Source organism: Gastrolobium bilobum, unplaced genomic scaffold, assembly GCF_033153095.1.
Source record: "Gastrolobium bilobum isolate Gb01-03AN ecotype WA unplaced genomic scaffold, APGP_CSIRO_Gbil_v1 utg10772, whole genome shotgun sequence".
NCBI classification, from domain to species: Eukaryota; Viridiplantae; Streptophyta; class Magnoliopsida; order Fabales; family Fabaceae; genus Gastrolobium; species Gastrolobium bilobum.
In genome coordinates this window covers 270033-293340 of record NW_026897585.1, presented here as the reverse complement: position 1 = coordinate 293340, position 23308 = coordinate 270033, and the positions used below count along the sequence as shown (strand labels likewise).

At 37.1% G+C, this 23308-nt stretch overlaps 2 protein-coding genes and 1 pseudogene across 2 annotated transcripts; 1 reads left to right on the top strand and 2 right to left on the bottom strand.

Annotated features, from left to right (window-relative positions):
- The first annotated feature begins 4811 nt into the window (after positions 1 to 4811).
- On the top strand, positions 4812 to 13882 carry LOC133308347 (squamosa promoter-binding-like protein 6). Its single transcript, XM_061508965.1, has 4 exons — positions 4812 to 5486; positions 5839 to 5975; positions 12210 to 13084; positions 13540 to 13882. Exons 1-3 carry the CDS (start codon positions 4828 to 4830, stop codon positions 13067 to 13069), a joined length of 1656 nt encoding a protein of 551 aa, XP_061364949.1. The 5' UTR covers positions 4812 to 4827; the 3' UTR covers positions 13070 to 13084; positions 13540 to 13882.
- Positions 13883 to 17115: 3233 nt separating this feature from the next.
- Positions 17116 to 19790, bottom strand: LOC133308333 (protein COBRA-like; annotated as a pseudogene).
- Positions 19791 to 21344: 1554 nt separating this feature from the next.
- LOC133308337 (small ribosomal subunit protein mL104 (rPPR9)) lies at positions 21345 to 23298 on the bottom strand. The gene has a single exon (XM_061508951.1). It carries the CDS (start codon positions 23295 to 23297, stop codon positions 21729 to 21731), a length of 1569 nt encoding a protein of 522 aa, XP_061364935.1. The 5' UTR covers position 23298; the 3' UTR covers positions 21345 to 21728.
- Between the last annotated feature and the right edge of the window lie 10 nt (positions 23299 to 23308).

The following is a 23308-nucleotide window of genomic DNA, read 5'->3' as shown; positions in this document are numbered from 1 at the left end:
TTAAAATATGAGTTTGGTGTTTGTCATTTTAAATGACATAAGTTATGTCATTTTAGGAGAGAGATAGATACAGAAAAACGAAAATCATGGGAGAGAAAAAGTGAGTGGTTTTTTTAATTTAAAATTCAAATTTTCTGTGTCTGTATCTCTCCTAAAATAACATAACTTACTGTCATTTAAAATGACAAACAGTTTTCCCTTAAAATATATTCAATAAAATTAAAAAATATTTAACAAAATTATAATTCTTTTTGATACTTCCTGCTCAGATATTTTATATTAATATAATTTAAATATATTATGATATGAACTAACTAAAATTAAAAAAATTATATACACGTAATTATTTAAATCGGGCTCCGATTGGAGTCTTACTCCGCCGCTCATCATTAATGTTTTCCCCATTTTGCAGCAGAATATATTCCTTGGCTTATCTGTCATTGTTAAATCATCATCGATTAGATTAAGGCTAACGAAGAAAACGACACATTTTCCAAACATAATAACATTGATTTTACATGAATGATTTTATAGTGAGCAAATTGCATCTCTCTCTCAATCCCCAACTCCCAAAATAACGAAGTCGTCATGGATGCACGGGCAGAATAAACAAAAAAGTTTTTTTGTTATATATTTCTTTTTCTTTTTCGAAAAAAGTTCACCAATGCCGCTGTAGTTTGCTCCAGAATTTTCTATGCCTCTGTAATTTTTTTCCTATCACATATGTCCTTATGGTTTGTAAAGGGATATGTTTTTTATCACATATATCCCCCGTGGTTTGTTATTTTTTACAAAGCACAGGGGCATATGTGATTAAAAAAAAAATCACAGGAACATAAATAATTCTGAAGCAAATCACAAGGACATTGGTGAACTTTTCCCTTCTTTTTTTATACAATGATAATAATGAGGTTTAAATTTATAATTTTATGCAAATTATTTTAATCTCTCACCACTAAACCAATCCCAATAACTTTTTATTATATATTTCTTGAACATCGGAAAGTGGTTACAACATTTATAATCTAGGATGGTTGAATTTAAAGACCAAAGCACAATATCAGTCTCCAAAGTGTAATGTAAAAATGGCTATAATAGGGGTTTTTTTTTATCCTTTTGCCCTTCATTAATTAATTAATAACTATTTTGCCCCTTACTCAAAACTATCTACCAATCTACCTCTCTTTAATCGATTAACTTGAAGATTTAATCGATTAAATAGTCAAAACTGATAAAAATAATTGACTTGAAGATTTAATCGATTAAATTTTTAACTTAATCGATTAAATCTTCAATAATAAAAGCAAAGATTATCAAGACATAGTAACATGGTTAAAATGAACCAACAAGAACATATGAGTTGATTGATAGTCACAGTACAATAACATTACTAGTTCTTCATATCAAAAATGGGGCCTATACCTGAATATCTATGTCATTTTGTCCTCCCTGAGCTCCACCAATCATTGTCCTTGAATTTCGCAAGTTGTATCTCTTTCCTTCGAAAAGGAGGGAGGAATACAAAGTTAGAAGAAACATTTGTCATGTGTGGAGAAAAAAGAGAAATGAGAGACACTATAAAAAAAAAAGGAACATATACATAATTATTATCAACTGTAAATGATCCTCCTGGAGAATTTACATACATGCTGATCAACATATCACTTAGCCGCCACTTCAACAATAAAAGCATAGTTGTTTGTACTTAATTGTACCAAATCAAACCGAATAATGGTGCACACTGCACACATCCTCTCCGATTCACCTCTCTTGTTCTTTCCTAATTCTTATGTCTTGATAGTCTTTGCTCATATTATTGAAGATTTAATCGATTAAATCTTCAAGTCAATTATTTTTGTTAGTTTTGATTATTTAATCGATTAAATATTCAAGTTAATCGATTAAAGATGGGTAGATTGATAGATAGTTCTGGCTAAGAGGCAAAATGATTATTAATTAATTAATGAGGGGCAAAAGGGTAAAAAAAAACCCTGTAATAGGGGATAATGTATTTCGATTAAGGTGGCTCTAAATCTCACTAGATTAACAACTCAAGTGTGAGAAATTAGATGCCTCTTCATTGAAAATGTAAGAGTTTATATAAGGAAACAAGATTCTCTAGCCATGAGAGAGAGAAGAAAAAGTTGTGCTAAAACTCCATTGTTACACCCATCGTGAGTATATAATGATAAGTTGTGCACAAAGTGAGAGACTGTATATGATAAGATTCTATAGCTCACCATAAAATATCCAAAAGGCTCTTAATATGAATCCTTAGTATTGAGCTCAACCTATTGGATCTGTGGAGGCCGGCTAAAACAAAAGCTATACAAATAAACTAAACTAATACTTTCAAGATTTAGAAGGAAACTTAAATGAAATTGAGGGGTGTTTGATATCGAAGAATTTTTTTTTACTCGGAACCATTTTTATCGGAAAAATGGTTGGAAGTTTTTTTTACCGGTAAGTTATGAGAAGATTTTTCGGTAGGTCAATTTTTTTCTCTAGAAAACTTGTGTTAATTTTACTAACTATGTTTGATTGATTGTAAAAAAATGATGAGAATCTTATCCAAAATTATCAAAGTACCCATAAATTTAAATATTGTTGAATTTGTTCTGTCATCAACAGGGGTGTTAACGGGCCGAGACGAGCCGATCTTTGGTCTAAACAAGTCAAGCCTGTGTTCACATATGTCAAATTGGCCTTAGCCTGTTACTTGTTACGAATATAATATCGGCCTGTGGCCTGATTTGGTTATAAAAACTACATGTCTGGTTTAGCCTGTTTAAAAAAAATAAGACAACAAAAATTTATTCAAACATAATATACAATCAACAACACTAGTAATTCCATAAATATTCATAAATTCAATGTATATCCAAATAGCATAATATAGAACAAAATCATTTAAAAAGTCTATTTAACCAATAAAATGGAGTGAAATGGATTGAGGAGAAAGAGAGCGCTATTACAAATAGTATAAAAAATATATATAAAAAAAAAAAATATACAAGGCCAGCCTGGGAGGCTCTAAGGCCGAGCTTTTGAATTGAAGCCTGAGGCCTTTTTATTAAACGAGCTTTTATACAAGTTCAAGCCTGATACCAACAACCAATTTTAGACATATAAGCTCGAGCTTTCACGAGCCGAGCCAAAAGCCCCTGAAGAGCTCCTGGTTCGTTTAGCACCCCTGGTCATCAAACATTCTCTGCTAATAATAAAGGGTGTTTTTGTCTAACAAAACTGTTTTGACTTCCCCACGTGGTGGGTTTTTTTTCCATGTTCTAAATGGCAAAATTGGATAACATTTTCATATGAAAAATAACTGGACGGGAGAAGTTTTTTCCAACCCTCAATTTAATTCTTCCCCTACCAAATATGACAAACTCATTTTCCCTACCATTTGGGAAAAAAAAAAAAAATTCACTGATACCAAACAGCCCCTCAGAAGGTATACCTATAATCAAGATTTTAAAAAGTAAATTATTAAATATTTAAAGTTTAAGTAAATAAATTGAAATGGAAATTTCAAGAAATAATCTGTAGAATATAAAATTGAAGCAGTTTTTTTTTTTTTTGCATAATTAATGATGAATTTAGATGTAAAGTATAAACTGTTTTTCCTCAAATATTGAAAATATCTCTCTCATATTGCATGATGGCATTTATTACTGTTTCATTAAATAATTCATTTACTCTAATTTTTAAAACTAACAAAAACGACAAGCTGGATTAGTGATTACTTTAAAAAATACAATAAAACTTATTTTATCCTTCGTTTGTTTGAATTTGAAGTTACACGCAGTTTCACATACAAATGGCCTTATATGTATCATTTTAAGTATTTAGTTACAATATTTTTTATTTTATTAATTTATTTGTAATTTTTATACTCCAATTTTATTTTATTTTATTTAAATGAGTTGGTTGGATCGATTTTAAGACCTGATTCACTCACAGTCACAGATTGACAGGTGTGTGTTACTGTGATTGTCTCCGAAAATAGGAATCTCACAACATAAACATTGTTCAATTTCCATGCAACTTGCGACTCAGTAAAAATCTCTTTCAAGTAGTTGAGTTGCGTCTGCTTCTAACACCTTCCGCAATCCCACTATTTCAACTTTCAAGTACTCTCTCTCTCTCTCTCATGACTCGGTCGGACAATCAATCAATGGCTTTCTCTTTCAGTATAATAACAAAGGGATTGTTTTTTTTACCTTATCGGAGACAAGACTATCTCCTACAGAAACATCTTCAAGTGAGTCCTACACTATAACAAAACAAAAAAAAACAAAAAATTGATGGCTCAAATTTCGAAGAGTCTATGAGACGAGGTAAGGTGTCTCCAACGACATAAGAAAAACATTACCCAATGACTAAATGGATTCAGTATTTGCCTCCATTAACTCCTCTCCTTAACTTCACACACTCTTTACCTTCATCATATTCACCTGTGCCCTTCTGATATTTTTTCTACTTTCTTTCTTCCCTCTGCTACCTGGGTTTTCTCTTCTTTTCTCTCAAATTTTTCTTTTCTTTTCTTTTCTCAATCTATTTTGGTTTCTCTGGAATTGAAGAGTCCAAAAACTTTTTGCTTCAGGTAGAGTAAATTTGTTTGCTTTTTGTGTCTTTCTTGCAACAATGCTTGGTTCTCCCATGGTTCATCCTCGTTAAGCTTTCTGCTCTGCTGAGGCTATGCAAAATCGAAATTTAAGCTCAACTTTGGCTATAGCATCACTGTTAAGACACTATTCCTGCGTCAATTGAAGTGGGTTGTTTTGTTGTTTGGTTTCTCTTAACACCCTGATTCTGTTGCGTGTGATGGAATCTTGGAGCTATGTTTCTGAAGAAAAGGGTTATGTTTCCAACGAGACACTCTCGCCTCCCAATAGTATTGGGAGAACCAAAAATTCATTCTTGGGTTGGGAACTGAAAACCCCATGTAGTTTTTCCAATGACATGTTAGCCTTGGGGCAGCAAAACATTGAGAACCAAGGTCTTGAGGAATTGGGTTTTCCTGAAATGTTGGGGAAACAATTGTCTGATGATCTTCTTGGCAGTGTTCCAAGCAGAAAACTTGATAGTAGAATCACAAGCACTGTTGTGGCTGCCCCAAATGCAATTTCTTCGAGAGGGGACTCCAATTCCAAGCTTTCAAACTCTGTGGTGGACTCTAACGGAAGGGATTCCCTCATTGATTTGAAGCTAGGAAGATTTGCTGATCATGGAGATGCTAATGATCCAGCATTTTCCAAAGGAACACCCATTTTGTCGTCTTCTGAGTCATCAACGCCCCCCAAGAGAGTGCGAGCTTCAGGTTTGCACTCACAGACTGCTTACTGCCAAGTCTATGGCTGTAACAAGGACCTTAGCTCCTGTAAAGATTACCACAAGAGGCACAAAGTTTGTGAGGTTCACTCCAAGACTGCCACGGTTATAGTGAATGGCATTGAGCAGAGGTTTTGTCAGCAATGTAGTAGGTCGGTTTGAATTTTTTTGTTTGATTCCATGCTGCTTTGAGCTAAATATATGCTCATACACAGAATTACTTTTGACCTCACAAAGGCTTGTCTCCTTTTTTGTGCCGTTTGGAATACTAAAACATGACTCTTTATCTACTCAACATTACGTCACACGGGTTTTAAAAGCTTTATCTGACTTTGTTTCATCATTTTCCTTACCTTCCTTGTATGATTATGCTTATTAACTATAATTTTTGCTTCACTAATTTTTCTGTTTCAGTCTCAGATGTTCAGAAATGGACAAGCTTGAAATAAGAAGCTGTATTGTTATGATATATAGCTCTTCTTTAATGTTTAGCTTACTATCCAGGTTTCATTTGCTGGCTGAGTTTGATGATGGTAAGCGCAGCTGTCGGAAACGCCTTGCAGGCCATAACGAGCGTCGAAGAAAACCACAATTGAATACTCACTCTGGAAAGTCCGGGAGGTTGCTTCAGCCATGTGGTGGTAATAATATGTATATATATTCTTAAATTAGATGATGATATAACTCTCCTCTCTTCTTCATCCTTCCCTTTTTTATCAAACTCCCATCCTTCCTCTGGGCATTCGTTACTGATTAAATTCCATTTGATTGACTGCTTAATTATAACATTCTAAAGAATATATAATCATGCCTTTGAAAACCCAGTTTCTTTTTATTTGTTCATTTTCAACTTTTCAAAGGCTTCCTGTGATATGACCACACAGCCTTGCAGAAAGTTAGTCAAGATTTTTGTTTACTTTTCTATTTAACTTCTCAATTTTGATTCCAGTTGCCAGTTGGTACATTTGTCGGACAATTTTCTGTTATTTCATTCTGATGCCATTGTTGTTGGGTATGGCTCATACTTCACATGATGATGTTGGCCCTAATTGTCGGGGTCAGCAGAAAGGCAACTGGGGTCCCGCTCACCTGAGGTGAATGTTTAGGCCTCTGTTTCTATTGTAATTTTCTTAGCAGTTTGGGCTTGGGCTCATGAATAGCTGCTGTTAGGATTTCTTGTAATCTTATTTATATTTGCCTTGTAAACCGAGAGACTTGTAACGAGTGGCGGTGAGGTGAATATAGTACAGACAAGCTGGACGTAGCCTATATTGGGTGAACCAGGGTAAATCATCGTGTCAATCTCTCTACTCTTATCTCTTTTTCTGTTTTCTCGATTCTGTGTAATTGTCGATTTCCAACAATTGGTATCAAGAGCTTTGGTTCTGCGACCAGGGTTCCTGTGACAGATTGGGGTTTCGCGATTTAGGGTTTTTTCTTGGCATAGATAAAACTGCGAAATTGATCTGGAGAGGATGTCGACTGGCCAATCACGGGTCGAGGTTGAAAAGTTCAGAGGAAAAGGGTTCGAGTTATGGAAGCTGAAGACGGAGGCTCTGCTCGTTGACAGGGACGTTTGGTACGTGATCGAAGATGATAAGCCGTCCGTACCAACAAAACCTGTCGGTGAAGAAACGTCAGGTGATGGCGAGTCGAAGGAGTTGAAGGCGTGGACCAGAGACGATCGAAAGGCGCGAAGCCTGATCTGGTTATGCCTGGCTGATAACGTTCTGGTGAACGTAACTTCTGAGAAGACCGCGAAGGATCTCTGGACGAAGCTGGGAAGTCTCTATCAGAGCAAGTCACTCGTGAACAAGCTGTTCCTGCGAAGGAGGCTGTATAATCTGCGGATGAGCGAAGGTGATTCTTTCTCTGCTCATTTAAATGAATTTAATACTATTTGTGCACAACTTTCGTCTATAGACATTAACCTGGACGAGGAAGACAAAGCTTGCACCTTGTTGTGTTCACTGCCCAACTCTTGGGAGCACATCATTGTGTCAATTGGTACTAGTGTTAATAAACTGTCGTTTGAGACGGTTGTTGCTGCCTTATTGTCTGAGGAGATGAGAAGGGTAGGTTCTGAAGGTACCAACAATGAGGCTCTGGTTGCTAGAGGGAGGAGTGATGACAAATCAAAGTCTGGTCACAGAGGAAGATCGAGGGGACGATCAAAGTCCCGTGATAAATCTGATAAATCTGAAATGAGGTGCTGGAGGTGCAAAAAGGTTGGACATCTGAGAAGGAATTGCAGAAGTAAAAGTGTAGGTCCTGAGAAGCGGGATGATTCACAACCGTCTGCTTCGGGTACAAAGAAGGATGATGATGATAGTACAGGGGACCTGTACATGGCGTTTGACAGTCATAATGACTGTAATGATTGGATTATTGACACTGGAGCATCGTTTCATATGACACCTCATAGGGAGTGGTTCTGCACCTATGAATCGTATTCTGGCGGTACAGTTAGAATGGGAGATGACACGACTCATGCAATTGTGGGGCGTGGGAAGGTAAAGCTGAAGATGAGTGACAGGACAGTCAAGAATCTGCCGGGTGTGATGCATATTCCGGGGCTTACCAGAAATCTGATCTCCGTTGGTAGTATGGCAGATGCTGGTATTAATTTTAGCAGTGACAAGTATTCTTGCAAGCTGACTCGAGGAACTTTGGTTATTGCAAGAGGAGAGCGTCATGGTAAATTGTGGAAACTGCTGGGTAGCACAGTATTCAGTGGTGAAAGCTATGTTTCAGAACAGGCGGAGGAGGACACTGCTATGTTATGGCATAGGAGGCTGGGGCATATTGGAGGAAAAGGTCTGGAGACTCTAACATCAAAGAAGTTGGTGGATGGAATTCCGAGCTGCTCTATGGGGTTTGGATTTTGCGAGCATTGCCTGCAAGGGAAGCAAAATCGGGTATCTTTTGATTCCATAGGAGGAAGAGCTGAGGGGATTCTGGACTTGATACACAGCGACGTGTTTGGCCCCACACCTGTAGCATCACATGGAAAATCAAGGTATTATGTTTCTTTTACTGATGATTTTTCAAGATATGTGTGGTTATATTTCTTGCGCAGCAAGGATGAAGTGTTCGATAAATTCTGCGAGTTCAAGGCTTTGGTGGAAAATCAATTTGATCAAAAAATCAAGGTGCTGAGAACTGACAATGGAGGGGAGTTCTGTTCAACAAAATTTGACAAGTTTTGTGCGAGCAATGGGATTGTAAGACAGAAGACTACGCCCTACTCACCTCAACAGAATGGGGTGGCAGAGAGGTTGAATCGATCTCTCATGGAGAAAGCACGGAGTATGCTGAGCGGTGCAGGCTTGGCAACTGAGTTTTGGGCAGAGGCAGTGGCTACTGCTTGTTATCTGAAGAACAGATCTCCTACATCAGCTTTGAAGGAGAAGACTCCGTATGAAGCACTGTTTAAAAAAAGGCCAGACGTATCTCATATCAGAGTGTTTGGCTGTGAAGCTTATATGCATGTACCCAAGGAGAAAAGAAACAAGCTTGACAGTAAATCTGAAAAGTGTATCTTTATTGGGTACAAGGATGGCGTCAAAGGTTATAAGTTGTGGAATCCGGATACTAGAAGTGTAACTTACAGCAGAGACGTTGTATTCAGAGAATCTAAGTTGAATCAGATTTTTCCTGAAGCTCCTGAAAAGTCACAGACGGTGGAGTTGGATGTGGGTTTGAAAGAGGATACAATAAACTCACAGATTGAATTGGAAAATTTGAATTCTGAACCTGCTGAATATAATGAGGTAGAGGATGAATTTTCTGAAACTGAGGCTGAGGTTGAAGCACCAGTGCTGAGGAGATCCACGAGGGAAAGAAGACCATCTGAGAGGTATACACCTGAAAATTATATCCTGTGTGCTAGTGATGATGTTTGTGCATTTAGTATTACAGGTGATGATCCGAGCACTGTAAAACATGCGAGGAGCTCGGAGGATGCCAAACAGTGGGAGGAAGCTATGAAAGAAGAGATGAAGTCTCTGATGAAAAACCAAACTTGGAGTTTGGTGAATCTACCTGCAGACCGAAAAGCAATTGGTTGCAAGTGGGTGTTCAAGAAGAAGGTTGGTGCCAATGGGGAGATTGAACGCTACAAGGCTCGATTGGTTGCAAAGGGATATTCACAGACAGAAGGGGTTGATTATGGTGAGGTATTTTCACCTGTTGCAAAGTTAAATTCCATAAGACTGGTTTTGTCTGTAGCAGCTGCATATGACCTAGAGGTGGAGCAGCTGGATGTGAAGACAGCTTTTCTTCATGGTGATTTGGAGGAGGTTATTTTCATGAAGCAACCAGAGAGGTTCATTGCAAGAGGCAAAGAGGAGCTAGTCTGCAAGCTGAATAAATCTCTGTATGGCCTGAAGCAGTCCCCAAGGATGTGGTACATGAAGTTCGACACTTATGTGCTGAAGCTTGGCTTTGACCGTTGTGATGCTGATCACTGTGTTTATGTGAAAAGGTTAGAAGGTGACTTTGTTATTCTAACTTTGTATGTTGACGACATGTTACTTGTTGGAAACAGTTTGAAAATGATCAGCACTGTTAAAGGACTGCTAGCAAAGCAGTTTGAAATGAAAGATCTAGGCGCTGCAAATGTGATCTTGGGTATGCAGATTAAGAGGGAGCGTGACAAACGAAGATTATGGTTAAGTCAGCAGAAGTACATAGAAGATGTTCTGAAGAAATTCAAGATGACTGACTGCAAGCCTGTGTTGACTCCCATGTCTACTGGTTCTAAGTTATCGGCTGACCAGTGTCCCAAGACTGAAGAAGAAAAAGAAGAGATGGCGTCAGTTCCTTATGCTAGTGCAGTAGGGAGTCTGATGTATGCCATGATTTGTACTCGACCTGATATTGCTCAAGCAGTGGGAGTATTGAGCAGGTATATGTCCAAGCCAGGAAATGAGCATTGGACGGCTGTGAAGCGTGTGTTCCGCTATCTTCGTGGTACGTCTAACCTTGGGTTATGCTATGAAGGCGTGAAGGGCTCAAGGGGACAGACATTGTTAGAGCTGAGATGCTTTGTGGATGCTGATTGGGGAGGTGACATTGATAGTAGAAGATCTACAAGTGGATATGTTGTTTCTTCATTTGGCGGAGCTATCAGTTGGATGAGTAAGAGGCAGAGCACTGTTGCTTTATCTTCTACAGAGGCTGAGTACATGGCCTTGACACATGCTGTTAAGGAAGCTATTTGGTTACGGAGGTTGTGCAAAGAGCTTGGCTTTGCACAAGGAGAGATGATCGTTGGGTGTGACAGTCAGAGCGCCATTTTCTTGGCTAAGAACCCAGGTTTCCATGCGAGGACCAAGCATATCGGCATACAGTACCACTTCATCAGAGAGAAGATTGAAGACAAGGTTGTATTGCTGGAGAAGGTTGACACAAAGGTCAACAATGCTGATTTTCTGACCAAGGCAGTGACTTCGGAGAAGTTTGAATGGTGTACAGATGCTTTGGGATTGAAGAAACATGTGAAGCATTCACCAAGTGGGAGAATGTTGGGTATGGCTCATACTTCACATGATGATGTTGGCCCTAATTGTCGGGGTCAGCAGAAAGGCAACTGGGGTCCCGCTCACCTGAGGTGAATGTTTAGGCCTCTGTTTCTATTGTAATTTTCTTAGCAGTTTGGGCTTGGGCCCATGAATAGCTGTTGTTAGGGTTTCTTGTAATCCTATTTATATTTGCCTTGTAAACCGAGAGACTTGTAACGAGTGGCGGTGAGGTGAATATAGTACAGACAAGCTGGACGTAGCCTATATTGGGTGAACCAGGGTAAATCATCGTGTCAATCTCTCTACTCTTATCTCTTTTTCTGTTTTCTCGATTCTGTGTAATTGTCGATTTCCAACAATTGTCATTACTAACTTCCTGTCTTAACACCATTGCACTTCAGAATATGTAATGTAGTCCAGCAGCTTGATTATATTCTAGAAGTAATTTGCTAAAAGATGTCCTGCTTTCTCACCCACTAAAAAAAGGTGCTGGTTCACTAGATGGATTTACATCTACAGTACATGAACCGCTATCTCATTTTTTTGTTTCAAAATGTTTATTCAGCTTTCATTCTCTGAGAGTTGCTGGTTTTGTTCTGTTCTTTATCAATTTTCAGACCTTGTACGAACTAGCTCTTTTTTGGTACAATTTGGGAGCTAGCTTTAATTTGGATCCTTTGGTTATGTGGTGGATGTGAACCAAACGTAATTTATTCAAAAAGAATAATGGTGTTATCTGTGGGGGAAAATGATTTTCAGTCACCATACTTGTCTGAGTGAAAGATTTCCCCATGCGAATTAAACTATCTCCTTGTGATCAATCATTAACTTTGTGCCCTTTTCCTAACAAAATGAAGTCTAATCAATAGTAAATGACTTTAACTCCCAGTTATTATTTCATATTACTAACCTCAATGTTCTAGCATATACATTGGCTACTGCCACTCGTTTTCTATTTCTAATTAAAAAAGGGGGAGAAAAAGGTGAAGAGTTTCAACATGTTACCGTGCCTTTAATTTTTTATTGAATTCATGGAATTGAATAAACTTTCTACATTTACATGTGCTAAAACATCAAAAGTGTGTTGCAGTAATTCCAGTTGTTTTAATATTTAGAGATTCTTGAATTACTCACTAAACTATATGTTTGGCAATGCTTAAATTCTTAGGCTCTTTTTGGTCCTTAATAGACTATTGAACCGCTTCATTTACTTATAGTAGTTGCTAATTGAAGTCTGTGACTCTTGTAATAACTGATTCCCTGACACCAATTTTCTCTACGTTTGTAGTCATCTGATATTAGTAAAATTGTTTGATTTGAAGTTTTATAAAGATCCTGTGGTTCTTGCAGATAGCAGATTCCAGGGAACCGTGCTAACATCAACATCTTTTATCTGCCCAGAGATGCTCCCTAGTGCAGTCATGCGTTCAGAGAAATATGGAATGAGTGGCTTCTGGAGACCTATAAAAGCAGAACAAGCAACTGGTTTTAGGCATCTTTCTTCTATGCCTACCACCAATGTACATCCTCAGTCAAGGTCTTTATTTCCTTCATATAACGAAAAACAATTTCCCTTTCTTCATGAAAATGGTGCTACATCCACTACAGGAAGCATCTTCTGTGAAAACAATAGCCAATATCCTCCTGCCCTTGGGGCCCAAAATTCTGGGTCACGATCACTATTCCAGGATACCTCCTTAGTAAGTGAGGACTTCAATGTTTTTGATACAGCATCAACTGTTCATGGATTATCGGGAATTTCGGACTCTTGTGCTCTCTCTCTTCTGTCATCTCAGTCCCAGAACTCTTCGAGCCAATCATCAGGAATTCCCTTGGCTCACCACCCCTTGGTTATTCCAAACAACCATAACCATCACTACAGCATGAGTCAGGTATCTGAAAAGATAGGAATAAGGTCACAGACTTCTTCAAGCCGAGTGTCAGATAGGTTTCCATCAGAATTCAATCCTGCAGATGGAAGTCATCTCAGTCCTGTATTGATATCAGACAATAATGGTATTGTCAACTTTGAAATGGCAGGTGGCGTTTTCCAAGGTTCAGATTTTGTGAATGTGGAAGATTCCTGTGAAGATGGCGCAACCATTGACTTGTTACAATTGTCATCACAGCTTCAGCGAGTTGAGCATCAGAGGCAATCCTTGCAGGTGAAGCAAGAAAATGATTCTTCCTGCACTCTCCGGATTACTTAAGTTGCTTTGGAAGAGGTACTTGTACTGTTTCATGAAAATTTAATCACATAATTTTCTCTATGCATACATACTACGTAGCACTTTGCTGTGGGTAAACTTTTGGTTAGAGCATTGCTCTTTCTGCACTAGCTTGAAGTCAAGTTTCTTAGGCTTTGGAGGAAAATGAAAAAGTGGTATCTTTGTGGCTGATACGAACCTAGGGAGAACCTTACCCAAAAAACTAGCTTATGAGGTAGGAAAGTCCAAAGTCCATATAAATTCTACACTAGAACCTTATGTTTTCGACGTGTGACTCTAAGTCTCGTACCTTGAAGCAGGATCATAACATTGTCATTATCAATGACTAATCAAATCAAATCATGTTTACTGGCAGCATTGCTTTCCATAGTGAAGTATATATAGAGACGTAATTCTCTGATAATACATCTCAGTTCAGAGGATTAAAAGATTTCATTTTCCATTTGATGCAGGAAACAAGTTGTGCACATTGTGAACGACACACACCTATGCCAGTCATCTTAGACAGTGTAGCCCACAGTGAAGTTGAAACTTGAGATGGTGCCATTTTCATTTGCTGCTAACTATTTAAATAGTTTGCTTGTGCTGATTCTGATCAAGATGCTGTCAGTAGAATATCTGACCGACAAAACCGTTAGGCTATTCTGATCAATGATATGGGTTGGACACAATTGTCCCTCTCAGTCTTAATATATCCATCTAGATGGAATGAACAAAAGCCTGAGATGTCTTTTCAGGGCATAAATGCTCTAATCAGGACCATTGTTTACTAGCAATCTAGAACTGATGTCCGATTTCCTGAAAGTCTTTTTGTAATAACATTTTTTTGGTCATAATGAAATATTAGTCCTGTACGGGATATTGTAGTAACAATGATACATTATGAGTATGTGAATCAAACAGTGAAAGCCAACCTGTTCTTGTTGGAACAAGGAAGATAAAGATTTTATTTTTTTTATTAAAAAAGTAACTACATAAAAAGGACACCACTCTGAAGAGGCCCATTAACTGGAAATGGGGTATGCCTTACAACTCACAAGCTTATGTAGAGTTAATGTATAATTTTGTTATATATGCTTAAATTTTTGTGTTAAATTAATTTTTCTATGTAGTATCAGAGTCAATGGTTAATTGGAGTACGTAAATACTATATAAGTAAAAGGATTTAAAATATAATATTTTAAGATTTTGGATTAAGATATAGTGTTAAGATTATTGCTTGAGAATACTGATTAGTGCGGTTGAACATGCCAAACTTTTAGTAAGGTTGCTGTAGTATATTCCTGAATATTCTCGGGTTTGAAAGTGAGAAGGGAAATTGAGAACTTCACCAACAAGGCACCAAAAGTTGTCGTTTATTTATTTTTTTAATAATTTGTCAGTTGACATTTTAAACATTAAATTACGGCTTTAACAAGATATGTTTTATTCAATCACTTAACTCAAAAATATATTTTTTAATAATTTGTTAGACATTTTATACGCTAAAGTACTGCTTTTACAAGATGTTATTTACGCCGCTCAAATCAAAAGTTCAAACCGTTACAAATCAATGGTTGAGATGTGATGTAAGGTTTATTAGTTTTATACAGGTGTAAAATTATATATATATATATATATATAGGGTCAGGATTTTTTATTTTATTTTTTTGGTGTGGGGGTCAGGATTATTTTTATACCAATGTAAGTTACACTTTCAATCTTGACCATTGATCCTATTGATCCCACTTATATCTAAGGGCTCTAATTTTTTAGTAATTTGAGTCATTGGATACAAGTGGATCAATGATTAAGATTGAGTGCAAGACTTATAACTCTTATGCTGGTGTAAGAATATCTTGTCCCATATATATATATATATGGGACAGGATATTTTTACACCGATAATGTGACTGCTTCTACACTTTAACTATGTCTTACCTGTAAGACATAGTTATAATATTAAAGTTATTTTTTTCTCTTTATTCAGAAATTTAACTATGTCTTATTAAAGTTATTTTTCTGTCTCTCCTACGTAAGCCAATAAGTCTTTGTACGCAGCCTTATCTTTGGATAATTGCAAAGAGACTGTTTCCTAAATTCGAACTCATGACCTTTTAGTCACGAAGGAACAATTTTGCCACTGCTCCGTAGGAACCCTACTTGTTAAGGGGGAAAAAGAAAGAGCATGTATGTTGAGAATTGTGTTTCTGTTGTTTTTTTTATTTAAAAATAAAATAGAGTAAGAAGAAATAAAAAATTATGTATAAACAACATCCGCATGTTAAAAAAACTGTCGATATCTACATAAAAAAAAAAAAATGTGTTCACATTATTATTGTACAAATGATATTTGAATTTTGGCACTCCTTTTTGGCCAGGTAAAAATATTTACACACTAGTTTTATTTCTTTAATAATAAACAAGAAAAACACACTTTGTTTTTCTCTCTCAAATAAACAAGGTATAAAAGTGATGTAAACTTTTAATGTATAGGTATCATTTTCCATTTTGACATGTTGCCATTGGGCAGCACACACAAAGAACATGCCACCAACTACATATCAATTGTAAAATGCAAACCAAGGTTGATTTAGCTTTATATTTAAGTTTGAAATTGAACTGTTTACCCAAAAAAAAAGTTTGAAATTGAACTAAATTGCTTATCATTCCTCCGAATTAATTTTGTGACAATTTTAATAAGTAATGATCATGCAATAAAAAAAATCAACCTAAACGAGAAGCCCAAGTTCCTACAAATTCCCTTTGCAATGATTGACTAGCAACGCGAATTCAGAATAAGACCAATAAAAGTTGTTGGTTATTTTAGTCTGTATAGTATAGAAAAAAATTAAAAATAAGATTTAATTTCTAGACCTTCCATCTTTTCAAAGTTGTGATTTAATTCAAAGTGGCCGGTGGAGGTTAGGCACAGTGTTTGTGTTTGTAAACTTGACAAAATTCCAAAATTAAACAAAACATTGAGTAGTGTTTATCTGCTTCACTCATACCTCGTGCTTTTACCCGCTGCCTGCGGTGTTCGAAATTGCTTACTCCCACGGGGTGTTTGATATAGGAGAAAAAAAATTTATTCGAAAATTACGATTTTCAAGAAAATAATGAGAAAATAAGTTTTCTGAAAATGTTACCAAGAAGTAGTTTGGTAGACTAACATATTCTCGGAAATATTGGGTTAATTTTGTTAATGTTGTGTTTAGTTGTATTAAATTTTTCCTTACCATAGAAATCTTAAAATACCACATTTTGGATGGTATTCCTGGATTATTTTTTCAAAAAAATTTACACACAAAAGAAAATCCCGAGAAAATCAGATTCCTAAGAAAATTTTAAAAATCCTGTACCAAACAATGCATTCTTATTTATCCAACCAAAGAATCCAGTGAAAACAAAAAAAAATTCTGCTACCAAACGGGCCCTCAGTATATCTTTTACAATTCTGACAACAAAGTTATTTTAAAAGGATTTATTCAAATATTCTTGTAAAATTAAGTTTAAAAGAAGAATTTATATATATGTAATGAAATAACATTTTATGGGCATTTTAATAAAGTACATTTTTTAAACTTATCAAAAATGAATATACTTTAATTGTTATTCCAAACAAAATAAAAAACGTGAAAGGTTATCAGAGATAGCAGAAGAACTTTTATTCTATATATAGATAGATAGATAACATGTATGTCATGCTAAATTATAAATTAAACACACATTAAAATATCAAACCTCAAAACTATAATTAAATACACATTAATTATACAAAGCAAAAGCTACAAAAATGCGAGCATACGTGACAGTAAAAATCTACCCTCCAAGTAAATAACAAGAGAGAATTCTAGTAGCAAGCATTTATGCACCTGCATTCATTTTCTATTACTTCAGTGGCAGCTCCTATGCATTTTATTAACTATGTGATTAATGCCTTCAGCTCACTTGATTTCGAAAGAGTAGATATGACCTCTTTATGTCTCTCCACAGAGATTAATCTCCATGGTTAAGTCAATAAGTGTAGCAAAGAAGCTAAGGTGCCTATGACTGTACTTAATAAAGAGAAAACTAGTTTTGAACTTGTATTTGGGAGCCATGGGTAGGCATCAGGAGGTGGCATAACACAGTTATCTCCATTGAAATAAATTCTTCGAGGGAAAGCCCATCCCTTATCAAATGTGAAGGTTGATTTGTCCTTTCCAAATAAAAGTTCTGACTGCACATTCCCAAAGGGTCCAGCTGAAAAAAGTAAATCATTATAGAACTTCACTCCCCACAGAATACCAGTATCATCTGCAAAACAAGGCCCCAAAATAATTACATAAATAATTGGAACATTTTGTTCATAAGACCATCTAGGATTATGATTATGCAACATAGAAACTTACTTAAGCCCTCATAAGGTGTTAGTGACTTGTAATTAAAGCTGAAAACCTGGGTTAGATTATCAAAATTTGGGTGCTGCACAACGAGGTTCCATTGTGTATAGTTCTTTCTGTAATTGAAATTTGTGACTGTGATCTTGACCCTCCAGTACTCTTTATACTGGTTCTTCACATGCCAATGCACTCGAACAGGACACATATGGCTAGTACATCGGACTAGATGTGTATTTATAGCTTTGCCTTGTGGTGACACAACTGAAGCTAAATGTGGGGAGTTTGGACTGTAAGAAAAATATATCAGAAGAGAGTTTCAGATATATACAGAAAGATATAATTTAAGGACTTACTCTACACAGCTACCAGGTTCTTTTTTGTTTTGGCAGCCACAGGTGCAGGTTGGACAGTTTACTATTGTATCATTATAGAAGGATGAGAGAGAAACACAACAAGTTGGTGTTTTCTGAGCCAGGAATTGAGAATACGAGCAAGTAATATTCCAGGTCACTGCCAAAAAATATGCAGGTTAAGCTAAACAGAATCTAAAAGACTAAAATTTGGTTTTCATGCTAAGAATTTTTCTGAACAATGTACAAAGCACAAATAAGTATTTCTAGTCACATCACAACTTACTATTTGTTTGATGAAAAAGCTAATTCATAAATTCAATCTCATCAACAAAGGCAACATTGCTAACAAGAAAAATTCGAAATAGACTTTGAACTGGTATAACTACACAAGCTATCAGAATACAAAAGTTACATCAATTTTGTAAGACACCTGATTTATATAATAAATGCTAATGTGTCCATATCTTATATCTAGAAATACTGGTTTTAAGACAAAGTTTAGAAAGACACATGTATATGTAAAATTCCAAGTCAATGCTTTTTGCAAGTAACTTACTCAAGGCCTGAGTGGTTCTCCTCTTGTCATTGGTAATAAATTTTGCTGGTCTCACAATCTTTGCAGGGCCACAAGTATAACCAGGCCCTGGTGCTTTCAGGGTAAAATTTTGTGGCAGTTTGACCGTTTTGTTAGTTGTTCCTGCTGAACCAACTTTAAGTTGAAACGAACTTACAGCAGTGTCTGGATCCTGAGCCCACGAGTTTAAGACTCCCCCTTTGCAACAATTCGCAGTCTGCTGATTGTAAGGAGCTCCTGGAAGTAAATCCACAACAGTTGGATCCTTCTTACAACAATGTGGGATGTTCCCTTTGAACTTTGAACAGTCCCCTTGCTCTGTGGTTTGGCCTCCCATCATGTCCCAAATTACTTCCTTTTTAGCCCATGTCCACCCTAATTTCCAACCAGGAGCCTGAATATGGCGATACTGTTGAAAGTTGAACATTGTAACAATAGCCTGTTCAATGCAAGCAAGTAAGATTCAATATGTTAAAGAAGCAGGGAAGACAGGAGCTGATTTTTGTTTACATTTAAATTTATAAGGTTTAATGGAAAATTGGTATAACCTTTAGACATACCAAGTTATTCATTGTCACAGTCCAACTAAAGTTAACTCAAATTATGTCAAAAAATAATAACCAATTAACCAATCAGACACCCTTTAGGTCCTGCTGAAACCTGGCTAGTACAACTGAGTAGATCCATCAAGCCTTATAGAGGTCTTGTCCTATATAGTTCTCACATCTTTCTAATTCCATAATATTTTTCAGGTTAAAGATGAAAACTAGTAATATAATGTTTTTCATAGAACTTTCTCACATTAAGAAAGTAGTGATCAGTGATCACTTACAACATAGCCGTCGGCAGTCCAGCTTATGACATCCCATTTCATTGTTATATTGCCAGTTGGATCAAGTGCATCATAGGCTTCTGTACATGAACAACCAGGAAAAGTTGAAGACTTAAATTCTCAGTTAAGTATTTAAAGCAAACAATTTTACAGATCAAACCTCTATATATCTAACTTGATTGCATCTCAAGTGGAGATTAGAGAAGCAAAAAAAAAAATGTAATTTGTATCACACTTCAAGTAAGATTAAGAAACATTTATGTACTTTTGCCTTTTCATATTTTCCTCTTCGTCCAAAAGATGCTGAAGACATATATGTATTATGTCACATCGATATATAATCACTAAAACAACATAAATTTAACTAAATTAGTTATCACACTTAAATTAGTTCATGAACGGTAAAGTATGAAAATATTTCCAAGAACTAAATTTGATATCCAAGGACGAGAGAGAACAAGAACAATGCAGTACCCGTAGAAGTGAATGTGGTGCAAGAGAGCACTAGGAGGAGTAAGATTGCCAAAAAACCACCACGTGGGATAACATATCCAGTGGTTGATAACCAGAGAGACTGCATTTCTTCGCGTAGAGATTTGCAGCACCAACACACGTGACAAAGTTAGGTTTGGATTTTGAGTTCAACTGAAACTATCATATACAAGTGATAAACTGGCTGCAATCTAATCATGCTTTTATATCCGAAACAAAGTTTCAGTTAGCAAATGCCAATAATATCCTTATCAGCTTCATAATCAGATTTTTAAGTGGTGACTGTATGATTATACTTAAGGCATAAGTTATAGGTCTGGTATAAAAAAATTTAGACTCTTAATTGGTGACAATGATGTTTTATTTGAGTTCCCACTTGGATAACCTGTGCCAATAACAAATATTTCTTTCTTTATTCATTTAAAGCATCTGCCACTTATGAGGAACTTTGCTGCAGAGTTAAGTCATTAGAATTATTTTTTTGCGTTTTCACTGTGTAATTAATTATGTACTCTTTTTCACTTGCACGCAAAAATAATGATACACCTCAACAGAAGGAAATTTTTTTTTTATGAAGATGATAAATTCAAATCTTGTCTGGATTAAAGTTAAAGCTAAAATCATTAATCACCACAAGCCAATTTGTGATTGTCCCAAGTTTTGGTTGCTTTTAGGTATATACGACTATACGAGTACGACTCTATAGTTTCATTCAGCAGGCAAGTATTTTTTGCTGATAATCGTCAACTATTGTAAAAGATTAGAATGTTTCAGAGTTTCAGCAGTGAATGTGTTATTTTTGAAGGAAATCATTAAATCAACACGCGAAAGTTTGTTCATACATGAACCTAAGCAACGAAGTTAGCTACGCTTTGTGTAATGTAACGTGAGGTGATGCCAGGTTATTTATGAGGGTTAACTTTACATTTCCTGAGGAACTGATAAGCCACAAGGAGGCTTAAGGTATACGCTGACGTTTATTGAAGAGATAACATGCTGAAATGTAACACTGAAGAAATTTTCACCTTATTTTTTTTAATTTCTTGTAATAGCCTACCCTGCGGATTTATTCATTTCTGTTTAATAATGTCCCTAATTCCACCACCAAAGTATAGAGGCCAGTGGGTGTTGGTATAAGGGCTGGAATAAACGTAAATACATCCACTAAGCATATATATTCTACATTCATTGCCTCGATTCAATTCAGCTGATACCAAAAAGAGGCTTATGTAAAACCCATTTTTATAGGGAGAAGATTCTTGTTGCAGCTCGAAATAAAAAATTAGGAATATAGTTGTCCTCACTGAAGTGAATTTCCCGTATAAATAGGCAATCCAATGTCAAGAATATATATAGCCATGGCATGGCAGACCTCGGATGTTGGAATTCGTATGTTTATCCCATATTAAACCAATAAAACCTCTTAGTAGCTAAAATATTTTGAGCCTGATTGCATATATCAGCAACTAAAACAAGTATAACAGTTCCATCAAAGACTGATATTCAGAATCGCCCAAAGGAATAACAAGATCCCCTAACTGATGGCCGAATGCAAAGTGATGACCCTAGAAAGAGAACCGAAAGAGTTGAGAGTGGATATTAAGTTATGAAATTGAACCATCTAAACCGGACACTATATGTCATGATAGGAAGTTGATCAAACCCAAAATAAGTAAAGAAGGTCATCGAGTTACAAAACACTGGCATCATTTACAATCAAACACCTATCAGAGGCCTTCTTCTCCTACTAATCTTACATGCACCAAAGGACACACCTCGGAGACTAAGTGTCTAGCACAGGGCACAAGCACAACACCCCTCACGTGCTCAATAAGAAATGCAAGCATAAGTCACTTCTAACAAAGAGGATGATCAAACGAATGCGGTTATGTCCAACAAAGGAACGGTTTTCCATACAAGAATTTATTTCGGAATATGTTAAGAGTAGAACTAACCATGACACAAAGGAAACAATGATATAAAATAGAGAAATCTATTCCAAAACCTTTGAAGTACAAAAATGAGATCAAAAAGCTCGACGCATCATTCGTTTAGGCTTCTTCACAAAACTCAACCGAATCTGTTTCAGCCGAGTTCTCTTCCTAGCCATTTTCTCAGGCAAGGTTTCCCTCTTCTTCTTACCCTTCACAACCTTAACCTTCTTCTTCAAGTATCTTGGGTCAACAGCATACTCTTTAGGAATAACAGGCAGTCCTCTACTCCGGGCTTCATTAAAGAGAGCATTAGCCTTATCAACACGATTATGGGCACCCAATTTCCCCATCAACAAGTCATAAGTTTGAATCCCAGGTTCACACCCATCAGCCTTCATCTTGGCAAAAAGACTCAAAGCATGATCAATCCTCTCAATGCCACACAAAATGTTGATGAATTGATAGTAAGCCTTCTTATCAAGTGCCCCACCATATCCAGCAGATTTCATCCTATCAATCATTTCATCTCCCTCTTCCAACCTTGCAGCCTGATACAGACTCTTAATCAAAACAACAAAAGTAGTCTCATTGGGATAACATCCCCACTCTCCCATTCTATGGAACAAACTTAACGCATCCTCAGTCTTCCTAATCTTACACAAATTCGTTATCAACACATTGAATGTCTCCACATTCCTAGGAACCCCATGATAATCCATTTCCACCAACATCTTCTCAGCCTCCGAATGAAGCCGAAATGGATCCTTCTCGCGACAGAGCTTGCACACACAATCAAGCATGGCGTTATAAGCCCCAACGCCAAGCTCAAAACCTCCACGATACATCTCCCCAGCAAGCCTTCGAGCTTCGTCGATCTTCCCATCAATGCACCAACCTCTGATCAGCAAATCGCACGTGGCCTCGTCCGGGAACAACACCCTCGCCAAATCCTTCACCATCTTCTCCGCATAACTCGCGAAACCCTTCTCGCACAGATTCTCCACAACCACATTCAGCGAACCGCGATCGCGCTTCAACCCGTAATCCCTCTCCATTCTCGAGAAAAATTGAACCGCCTGGCTCGGCCGCCCCGCGCGGACGAGCCGGTTGATCGCCGATTCTAGGGTTTTGGGCCCCGCCCCGCCGCCGGCGAGGACGTCGTTGATGGCCTTGAAGTCCTTGCGGCGGCCGAAGTAGTCGACAAAATAGGAGAGAGTGTCGTCGGTGTGGGCGAATTTGGGGTTCGAAGCGAGCCATTGGTGGAACCCTAGCACGGTGCGGCCAGCTTCGGAGGAGAGATTTAGGGTTTGGAGAACCAAATTGGGTGTGGGTGTGATGTGTGAGAAGCTGAGTTGGAGGCGCTGCGACACGGAGAGAGGGTCCGAGTCCGGGTCTTTGAGAAGCTCCGAGGAGATGGAGCGAGCAATCGGATCCGGATCTTCTGGGATGGTTTGGGTTTCCGATGAGAAATGTCTGATTGTGAATAGTGAAGGTGGAGTGAAAATGCTTGGGGACTTGAAATGTGATGAGAGATTGGAAGAGGGTTGTTGGGGAAGAATAGAAGGAGGTCGAATTGAAGAGGAAGAGATGAATGATAAGGAACGAGAACGTAAGGATCGGAGTAAGAGCCTCCGAAGTTGCAGAGACGCTAATGGCGGCATCTTCAGGGTTT

What these genes read in the sequence shown, in the direction of transcription:
- LOC133308347 (XM_061508965.1), top strand. Translation starts at nt 4,828, where the DNA reads ATGGAATCTTGGAGCTATGTTTCTGAAGAAAAGGGTTATGTTTCCAAC. An exon ending in TTTTGTCAGCAATGTAGTAG is followed by an intron (nt 5,487 to 5,838) that starts GTCGGTTTGAAT and finishes CTTACTATCCAG; the next exon opens with GTTTCATTTGCTGGCTGAGT. An exon ending in GTTGCTTCAGCCATGTGGTG is followed by an intron (nt 5,976 to 12,209) that starts GTAATAATATGT and finishes TGGTTCTTGCAG; the next exon opens with ATAGCAGATTCCAGGGAACC.
- LOC133308337 (XM_061508951.1), bottom strand. Translation starts at nt 23,297, where the DNA reads ATGCCGCCATTAGCGTCTCTGCAACTTCGGAGGCTCTTACTCCGATCC.